This window comes from Cryptomeria japonica, chromosome 10, assembly GCF_030272615.1.
Source record: "Cryptomeria japonica chromosome 10, Sugi_1.0, whole genome shotgun sequence".
NCBI lineage: Eukaryota > Viridiplantae > Streptophyta > Pinopsida > Cupressales > Cupressaceae > Cryptomeria > Cryptomeria japonica.
The window spans coordinates 893039336-893049211 of record NC_081414.1 but is presented as its reverse complement, the minus strand read 5'-3'; the positions used below and the strand labels follow the sequence as shown (position 1 = coordinate 893049211).

The window sequence follows — 9876 nt, the reverse complement described above, 5'->3', positions numbered from 1 at the left end:
ATGAGAGTTGAGGTTGAACTAACATAAAGTGAAAATGAGGAGAGCAATAGAAAGCACACATAGATTATTGCTGAAGATGATTGCACTATTAAATTGAAGTTAAAATTCTCTATTCTATTAGAAATTTGTTAAAGGCATAAATACACACATCTATGTTCACTCAATGTGCTACCATCCCATATGATGTGCGAATATTCAAAGTGGTGCAATTACTTCCTCTATACTTGCTAACATAAGATCCATGCACATTTCAACCCCTTCTACATTTGCTATAATACCTACAAGTGTTGAAAGGGGATTTATTTTGGTGTATATGACATATTTAGAGGAATGACTTAATTAAACCTCTAGTCTCATTCTAATAAAAGTAGTTGAAAACATTATGAAGTGTGTGGCCCTAGGTGCAATTGTAGGAAGTATAACTATGGAGGTAAGTGTGTGTAATGATATTGGATAACCTAGGTGATTGATAATAGCAAGTGTGTAGCAGGTGAGATGAGTGTGTTAGATGCTTTCAATTTTAGGTAAATCCAACTAAAGAAGCATGTTTTAGGGTCAGCTTGATCATTGGAGATGAACTAGGGATAGAGCTTTGTGAAAAACAAATATTTGAGAGGAAAGACAAGTTTGTGCAAATATTAGTTCGTATGATATTGTTTAGGTAAAAATTAGTACAAAATATTTCTATCCAAGTAATAAAAGAATATATAAAATGAAACAAAACTTTTATAATGTAAAATGCCATATTCATATAAAGTAAAACATTTTCAACATTAATTTATATTTAAAAAATCAACTCATATGAAAATATATTTACTATAAATAAACACTATAACATATACAAATGAAAAATATAAAATGTAATTATATTTATTATAAATAAACACTATAACAAATCCAAATATAAAACATAAAAATATACAATTTTTTTCTCTACACATATTTATTTAAATTTTGCCACAAAACAATTGAAGTTTTGAATGGAGGTCACATACATAAATAGGCTTCAATTTTATTTTTGTGAATAGAGGTCACATACATAAATAGGCTTCAATTTTATTTTTGTGAATAACTTCGGGACTGCATAATAACTGCCCACACCGACTGCGGAGTATCCCTATCTATCATCTTCACGAGACTTCTACATCTGCAATGTAAATCTGCACTGTAATGGTGTTTAAATACCTTACATTCACACAAAATATTTTAAAAGTCTAATATTTATTACTGATATTCAATCGTTGGATTCCAACACTTCTCAGACCTTGCTATTGCAGCTAAATATTCTGAAGTTATACTCAGTTAATATCAATCCGTTCACAGGTAAGATTATTATTCCCTGCATTCTTTAAAGAGTTCCATTTTCTGAATTCTAGTTTGCTAAAACATTAATGGATGCCATGTGGCTAGCTGAAGGTTTTGTTTCATTGAATGCGTTTTCGTCTTAGCTTGCATTTATGTTTGTCTGTTGCACTTTTAGTTGAAGAGGGATTTTGGGTATAGATGACGTCGGTGGCGATTTTGAGAGTAGATGTGGGTTTATGGTAAGGTCTATGCTTGTCCTGTTGATAAGGGTGGTTTTTCTGTGTAGGGTTTAGCTTTCTTTCCTTGGTAAAATTTTAATTGTGTTAGAAAGCTCCATAAATTTTAACTTTAAATCTGGAGTATGTTTGAATGCAAACCATACATATTCTTTATACCACGTTCTGTCAGAACTTGGCTCATGCTCTTGTGACTCATGAGTGTCTCCCATACACATTACACTACAATTCTTGGGGTTAGGTTTGTATGTGTTGGGTGAGGTTATAAGTCGAGGGGCTTTATGACATTGTAGATTCAGCTTGGCCATTTTCTCAAGATTTTATACCTTGGTCATACTCCACTCAGCACTGTGCCCCATGGTTGCTACACTCAAATACTGCCACATTTCAAGTGGGATTGTCAACTGGTTCATGCTGAGAGAAGATTTGAATTTGGGCAATACTTTTTTGTATGCCCCTATTGTCATTACATCTCAAGTTCAAAACCTTGCTCTATGCAGTCTCAATGTTCGGTGGTGTCCCTGCCTTGTTAGATTGATTATCCACTTTGTGTTGAGCATTAGGAACAAATCTGTTGATTTCCTTCAATTCTTAGAAATAGTGAATTTTGAAATAAATATGACTAAAAACCTTGGCTTTTTAGTGTGCAATGTAGTTCATTCCAATATGACTTTACCAAAGTGTTACCATAGCAACTATTTGCCTTGGGTTTGAAACTGATTTTTTACTTGATATACATAGACTGTATTAGTTCTGATTTCATAAATCATGAGTTAAGAGGGGTTTCAAGGGGAATGACATTTTGGCTTAGTAGTTTTAACTTTGTTGATTGAAAGATTTGTTGTTCATCTGCATACTATAATTCTTATCATCGGGCTTCTAATTTTCTTTGTAAAACAACATTTAGGCTTAGGATCTAAAAAAGAGGATTTGATATATTTTGGCGAGTCTTTGATTGGTTGAAAAACTGGTAATTGCTTACTTTTATGGGTATGGGTATGTGGACCTTGTTGCTTGGAGAGCTTGTTTGAGAACTATTTTATGTGGCTGGTTTATATGGTTGCATCCTTTGAATGACTACTAGATTTGAATTAAGGTAAAGAAAATGGCTGGATATTAGACAAGCCTGTTTCCAAATTCGAAGTAGGCAAAAGTGGACAACATTGATCACTTTGAAGCGCCTGGGGTTGAGAAGAATAGAACAATAAAAGTAGCTGAGGACAAAATCAAGGGTAGTATGAACTTGCTGGGTTGGGAGGAGGAAAATTATGAACAACATATGGACAGACAGCAGAAGGGTGGGGCACAGTGTCGACACACTGCAGGAGAAAAGGGAGAGGAATAATAAGCTCAAGCAGAATGAAATAGAAAAACAGAAAGAAGAGGCTGTGTTTGAAAATATGATTGTGTTTGAAGCTAACAAGTATAGAATAAAGAAGCAATTGAAGATAAGAAATGATGAAAACCATGATATAAAAGAAAATAAAGATAAAAAACATAACAATTCAGGAGGGCAAGACCCATGTGAGCTTGTCCCAGAGTATGATGGGAGGGCTATATTGCTGTTTCCAAATGCCTATGCATGTGATTGTGACCTGAGAGAAATAGGCTTACCAGAACATTGCATATTTGAATATCCTCCTAGTGATGTGGCAGATAAACAGGACATTGCACTTAAAGAGGCAGGCACACATGAAATTCACAATGCTATGAATAAGGAGCCTACAATAGTGATGGAGGAGGTACATACCTCGCCATGTGGTGGGAAAGTACAGGAATATCAGATGTCATCTGATGCGGCAGGGTTGTTATTCACAGTAATTACCAAATCAGAAATAATGAGTGAGTCTGTAAAAAAGCAAGTGAGAGCAGTGGAGAAAGATCTGGGAGTAGGAGTTGAGAAGAAGGTACTTGACAAATTAAGAACATATAGGGCACCTATAAAAGAGTGTGGTGGTGAGGAGCTTACTGAAACTCCAGCGTCAAACAAGGGACTAAATGTAGATGAAGGGAATATTTATGTAGAGAAGCTTGAAACAAAGACACAATTAGGCTCTCAGGTCACTTCTGAATGTTATAGACAGCAGGTGGGGGCTGAGATGGAGGTGGTTCAGGTGGAGAATGAAGAAATTGAAATTGCTAGAGACATTGATGTAAATGATGATGAAAATAGGATAATGCTAGATTCTTATGCTGGGAATGAATGTCAGGATAAGATCAATGGAAGTTTGATTGATGAGTTGTCACTTTGTGAGATAGATGAAGCCTATAAGTTTCAAACTGTAGATCAGAATCTTTTAGAATTTCAAGGTGTAATTAACAGAGAATGCGTGGATGAATTTGGTGAAGTAGCATGGAATGCGTCACAGGGTTTTACACAATCTTCTATAGACATTCTACAATCAAATGATGTAGAATTAATTGTCAATGACCTAGGTATCATCAAATCTGTCGATGTAGTAAAAAAGGCAGATAGGGAGCTGAAACCTTTAGAAGATACTCAAACTGACAAAAAACATCCAAAACATAAGAATATTGGCAATGCAAATGTTTCAATTAGATCTACGCCTGTGGGGGGAATAGATGAAGATACAATTACAGTTATAGACTGGAAGCAAGATTGTCCAGTCCTCAAGGAGAATGATTCTGAGATAGAAACTCATGAACTACTTGATGCTACTTTTGCAGAAGAGAAACAACATCCAAATAAAGTTTCTACAGTTGGATTTCAGATAAGGGAAATAATGGAGAATTCAGATAATGCATACAAATCCCCATTCAATAGGAAATCTTTGTCAGAGTTTGACTTTCCAGTCTGGTCTCCCAAGGCTTTCAGTGGAGTTGTGGATGTTAGACCAAAGTCGGGAAATTTTGGAGATGATGATACTGAAAGTGAGGAAGAAGATGACTTGCATGCAAATGTGACTGCTTTACTTCCTTCCAACAGTTCATTGGTGCCTGGTGCAGCATGCCCTGCTGGCATTGAATCCGCTGTTCATGCATTGGGGCATGTTCCACCTATAATGCATCGTTTTCTACCAAATGTTTTTTCAGTACCTGAATCATCATCATCTCCAATGAACAAGAACAATGAGTTAAATGAGACACAAGAAAAGCTTCAGGTGCTTAGAGTGAAGTTCCTAAGGCTTATGCACAGGTTTTGCCAGACTCCAGACAATTTTGTGGTCGGACAGGTGCTGTACAGACTTGGACTTGCAGAGCAGCTGTGGTGGAGCAGGAATTCTCGCCGAACTGGACCTTTCAAATTTGACACAAGCAATTTGATTGCACAGGAGCTGGAAGCATCTCAGCGGGAAGATTTGGATTTTACTTGTACAATACTGGTTCTTGGGAAAACTGGAGTTGGTAAGAGTGCAACCATCAATTCAATCTTTGGTGAGGTGAAATCTGAAACCAATGCATTTAGGGCAGGGACTAAAGTGACACAGGAGATTGTGGGGACTATTAATGGGATCCAGGTGAGAGTGATTGATACACCTGGGCTTCTTGTTTCCTGTTCTGATCAATCTCAAAATGGTAAGATCTTGGCATCAGTAAAGCGTTTCATTAGGAAAACACCTCCAGATATTGTCCTCTACATTGATCGGCTGGATATGCAGAGCAAAGGCAAGGATGATCTCCCTTTGTTGTGCACTATAACAGATGCCTTTAGACCTGAAGTTTGGTCCAATGCCATTTTAGTCCTCACACATGCTGCATCTGCTCCACCTGACGGTCCTTATGGAACTCCCATAAGCTATGAAACATACATATCTCAGCGTTCTCAGGCAGTACAACAAACAATCCGCCAGGCTGCAGGAGATATGCAGCTTATCAATCCAGTATCCTTGGTAGAGAACCATACTTCATGCAGGACTGATAGGGTAGGTCAAAGGATTCTGCCAAATGGGCAGATTTGGAAGACTGACTTGTTGTTACTTTGCTTTGCATCCAAAATTCTGGCTGAGGCAAGTTCACTCTTGAAGTTGAAAGATGGCATGCATGAGAAGCCATTGGTAACTCATGTAACAGCTCCACCATTGCCTCTATTTCTTTACTCTTTGCTGCAATCAAGATCTCAACTAAAGCTGCCTGAAGAGCAACTTTGGGATGTGGATGTTTCTGATGATGGCCTTGAAGATTCATCAGATCTGGAGGAAGAGTCTGAGTATGACAAGCTACCTCCTTTAAAACGATTAACAAGGTCCCAGATTGCTAGATTAGATAAAGAGCAGAAGAAAGCCTATTTTGATGAGGTAGACTACAGGGAAAAGTTATTCATGAAGAAACAGTGGAAAGATAAGAGGTGTCAGCGGAGGTCTATGAAGAAGATAAAGACTAGGGAGAAAAATGAAAAATACAAGAAGCACATGGAAGAGGAAGTTGGTACAGCTGAATTGACACCTATATCTATGCCAGATGTGGCATTGCCACCTTCTTTTGATGCCGATTCTCCTGCGTACAGGTACCGTTTTCTTGATACGGTGAGTCAGTGGTTGGTACAGCCAGTTCTGGAAAGTTATGGGTGGGATCATGATATTGGCTATGAAGGGTTGAATTTAGAGAAGACTTTTGTAATTGGGAGCAAAATTCCTGTTTCAATTTCAGGTCAGGTTATAAAGGACAAGGATGAGGCTAACCTGCAGTTAGAATGTGCTGCTTCCGTTAAGCATGGAGAAGGAAAAATGACATTGGCAAGGCTTGATATTCAGAACATTGGCAAGGAAGTGTCTTATACCCTACATAGTGAAACAAGATTTAGTAATTTCAAATACAATAAGATCAAAGCTGGGATGGCCTTCACTCTGTTAGGGGATTCCTTGTCAGTTGGTATGAAGCTTGAGGATATCTTGATGATTGGCAAGAGGTTCAAGGTAGTTTTAAATGGGGGTACCATGTCTGATCGAGGAGGCCTAGCTTATGGTGGAAACTTGGAAGCTACCTTGAGAGACAAGGACTATCCAATTGGTGGTAAGCTTGCTACCTTGGGACTCTCTGTAATGAACAGCCATGAAGGTCTTGCTTTTGGATTCAATTTGCAGTCGCATTTTGGTATTGGAAGGAATACGAGTATGGATGCTTGTGCAAACTTCAATAGAAACGGTAAAGGACAAGCTAGTGTGTGTATAAGAAGCTTTGAACAACTTCAAATTGCTTTGGTTGGTGTCATTCCTATCATTAAGGCCCTAATTGGTCACAGGTTCTTCTCATGGCTTTCAGTAGACAGAACACTAAGTCCTAAATCCTTTTGTGATTGCTAGTGGCATAGCATTTTGTAAGCAATTGGGTCCTATTGCCAGTGCAGTAGGCATTTGAGTGAGCAGTCATTTGAATGGGGAACCTTTAAAGGCTACTCATGCTCTTATGACTTTTATACTTCTGATAGAGCATTGTTTCCAGTTGAGTGTCAATTGCTGAAGATAAATTTTGTACCTATATTTGTCATAGGATTATGGATAGTATCCATACCAAAATCTTGATTTGAATTGAAGTGATATTTCAATCAAATTGAATATTAGTCATTATGGGCAGATCTGATTGAGTTTAAGCTTGCTGGCAAACACAAGAACCAAAGTTGGTGTACCTGCAGGTAAAGAAAACCATGTTTGAATAACTGACTTCAGATTGATCTATTTATTCCGAGGTCCTCAAAGGTCAGTGGTATTCAGCTGGGAGAACAGTGTTTAATAATAAATTATGAGGTCGCTACAATAGTTATGAATGCGTAAGAGATGAATTTTAAAAGTTATTGTTCTTTGTGGGGTTATTTCTGGTAGTATAAAAGCCAGGCATTTCCTGTAAATAGGAGCAATCTGTGTGCAACCATCTATGAAATTTATCAAAGGAAGGCTTGTAGTTAGTGTCATGATGCTGCAGTGTGATTTGATTTTGTGCTAGAATTATAATGCACTTGTCTACGTTAACAATGAGTTTTCAAAATTAAGAATAGAAATGGGCTTTTACTATCAAATGAAAAGGGTTCTCAGGCAAATTTAGTAGTTTGAAAATATCGGTGGCTTTTCCAAGTTGACCAGGGGTAAATTATAAAAAGGTACAATGTATTGAAGATAGAGTTATGAGATGTGGAAGTTTTGGAGTGGGTGCAGATGCAGTAAATTCCAGCTGTATTTTCTATCAAAAGCAGTGAAGTCTCGTTCTTGTCAGGCAGAGGAAGAAATAAGCTAGCATATACCGAAGATAAAATTTATATGAAGCAAAAGCACTGGTGGGTGTAGGTACATAAAATTTCATGATCCTTATTAACTTCTTCGTATTGTTTGCAGGTAAACCATTCCTTGTTTAAGACTTCTCTCTGCAATTTCTTTATTCTGGTATATAAATTGTAATGGAGATTCCTAATGTATATAAACTTGATCCTCTCTGATTTTTATAAAGAAACATATCAGAAGCATGCGAGGGATTGGTTTTTAAGGATGGGAAACATCCTATAAATGTAGCAGTCTGCTATAAGGCACAGGAAATGCTGTGCAATTGCTAGATGGAAAACTATCCTATTCTAGTGTAAATAAGATTAAAGACTAGTGTAAAGTAAATTGATATAAAAGAGCACTTTGTGAATTTAGACAAAAATAAGTATCATACAACATTATTGTCATATATTAATGCTTAAATATATTCCTTGTGTACAAATGTATAAATTGCTGGGCCATTTCAATTAAAACAATGATAGCTGTTTGGAAATTTACGTGTCGACAAAAACATGAAACATGGGAATCAATGTCTGTCTCTTTAACATTAACAAGAAATCAAAGAGTAAAAATCTATGCAAACGTTTTAAGTATTCAAATAAGAAGTAATTAAGAGTTTAGACAAACAATTTTAATTGTTAAAATGCAACTGAACACTATGATGAGAGGATGAAACATAGTATCGCTGAATCTTGTTTGTTTGGAATAGACATGTACATTGATCTTGTAATCTTTATTCAAAGTGTAATCAAAGATTTTGAATGATAAATAAGAAATTGTTGAGTTTGTGAAAAAAATCTTTGATAAAGTTATTTTATTAGATTTAACTACATAGTTTTTTGAGTCAATCAATTTTTGTGAATAATGGTTTAGAAGAACTGTTCATTCATGAGCATGAATATTCTACTTAGCCCTTATTAAGTCTAGTGATGCTTATATGAGTAAAGCATCGAGACTTCTATCTTAGTACTACTCTAAGTCAAGTGTGTTTAACCATCGAGTTTCCCTAAGGTCAAACCCACTTAGTTTTCCATCCTATTTGTAAAACCTACAACTATTGTACCTTGTGAACCATTTATCATAGTGCTCTTTAGATCATTTAATTCGCCCTGTGGACTATGATTGCAAATAAACACTTAATAACTAGTATATGTTCTCAACATTGTGAAGTTAGGGTGCATGAGGAAGGTTTTATGTTTCCCATTGGGCTCTTGATGCTTCCAAAATATGAACAAGGGCTTTAATACATTGCCACCATATTGGGGTTTGGAGAAAATTTCTTCATGGTGAAATATGAGGATACATAAAATATAAAGGCATCAATTACTAAATTCTCAAATTCTTGAAATGGACATTGCAATAAATTTATGACATATAATTAAAAAACAAAACAAAAAAAAACATAGATAATAGTAAGATTGTTAACACTAGGTGTTGTAAACCTTACAAGTCTTAATGTTTTTATAGTTATTTTATATTTGTAGCATATTGTAATTATTGAGCCCTCATGGAAAAGGGCACCGCATATGAAAGAAATCTCGAGATCCCTGTATTGGCACTTTGTGTCATGTGTCACTAGTCATATGATGATCATAAGAAGCCATTATGGATGGGGTTATAAGTTGGACTATGACTAGCATTTTTGATTGATCATTTATACCCATTTGTAAGAGGTGTGAGAGGAATAATTACATCTACATGGAGCTTGAGTACTACTTTAACTCCCTTGGTCATAGGAGTTAAATGGTCAAATCAGGATTTACAATCTAAGTTGGGAGGGAGTCTTGGATAAGGGTGCATGGTCCAATTTGGACTAGTTGGACCCAAGTTTGGTTCATGGATTTGGGCCTAGGTTTTGGACAACCATAGGTGTTTTACAGAGTCTTTTTAGCTTATAAATTGAGGACTTGGGATGTATATGTTTGTTTATTTTTATGCAAGTTATGTTGTCAAAATTGGTTTAGATTCAAAATGTTGATCTCCATTGAAGAAACACAACTCTATGATTGTATCGTAACTTTGTTTAATATTAGGTGTGCTTTGGGGGTTGAATTTTTCCTAGAATATATCTTGTGTCTCATGCAATTAATTTTTTAATCTTTTTTAGAAATGTTATTACTTGCATT

General features: G+C 36.1%; 1 protein-coding gene across 7 annotated transcripts; it reads left to right on the top strand.

Moving 5' to 3' along the window:
- The first annotated feature begins 1044 nt into the window (after positions 1 to 1044).
- On the top strand, positions 1045 to 8198 carry LOC131046503 (translocase of chloroplast 120, chloroplastic). Of its 7 annotated transcripts, none has more exons than XM_057980267.2 (3): positions 1063 to 1154; positions 1278 to 1323; positions 2638 to 7407. In XM_057980267.2, the coding sequence occupies exon 3, from the start codon at positions 2810 to 2812 to the stop codon at positions 6800 to 6802; it is 3993 nt and encodes a 1330-aa protein (XP_057836250.1). In that variant the 5' UTR covers positions 1063 to 1154; positions 1278 to 1323; positions 2638 to 2809; the 3' UTR covers positions 6803 to 7407. The 7 variants fall into 7 exon arrangements, 6 of the variants coding, with proteins under 6 accessions (XP_057836250.1, XP_057836274.1, XP_057836255.1 ...); XM_057980291.2 differs by having other exon boundaries at positions 1064 to 1154; positions 1263 to 1323; XM_057980272.2 differs by having other exon boundaries at positions 1064 to 1154; positions 1263 to 1323; positions 2626 to 7407.
- The last annotated feature ends 1678 nt before the right edge of the window (positions 8199 to 9876 follow it).

What these genes read in the sequence shown, in the direction of transcription:
- LOC131046503 (XM_057980267.2), top strand. Translation starts at nt 2,810, where the DNA reads ATGAACAACATATGGACAGACAGCAGAAGGGTGGGGCACAGTGTCGAC.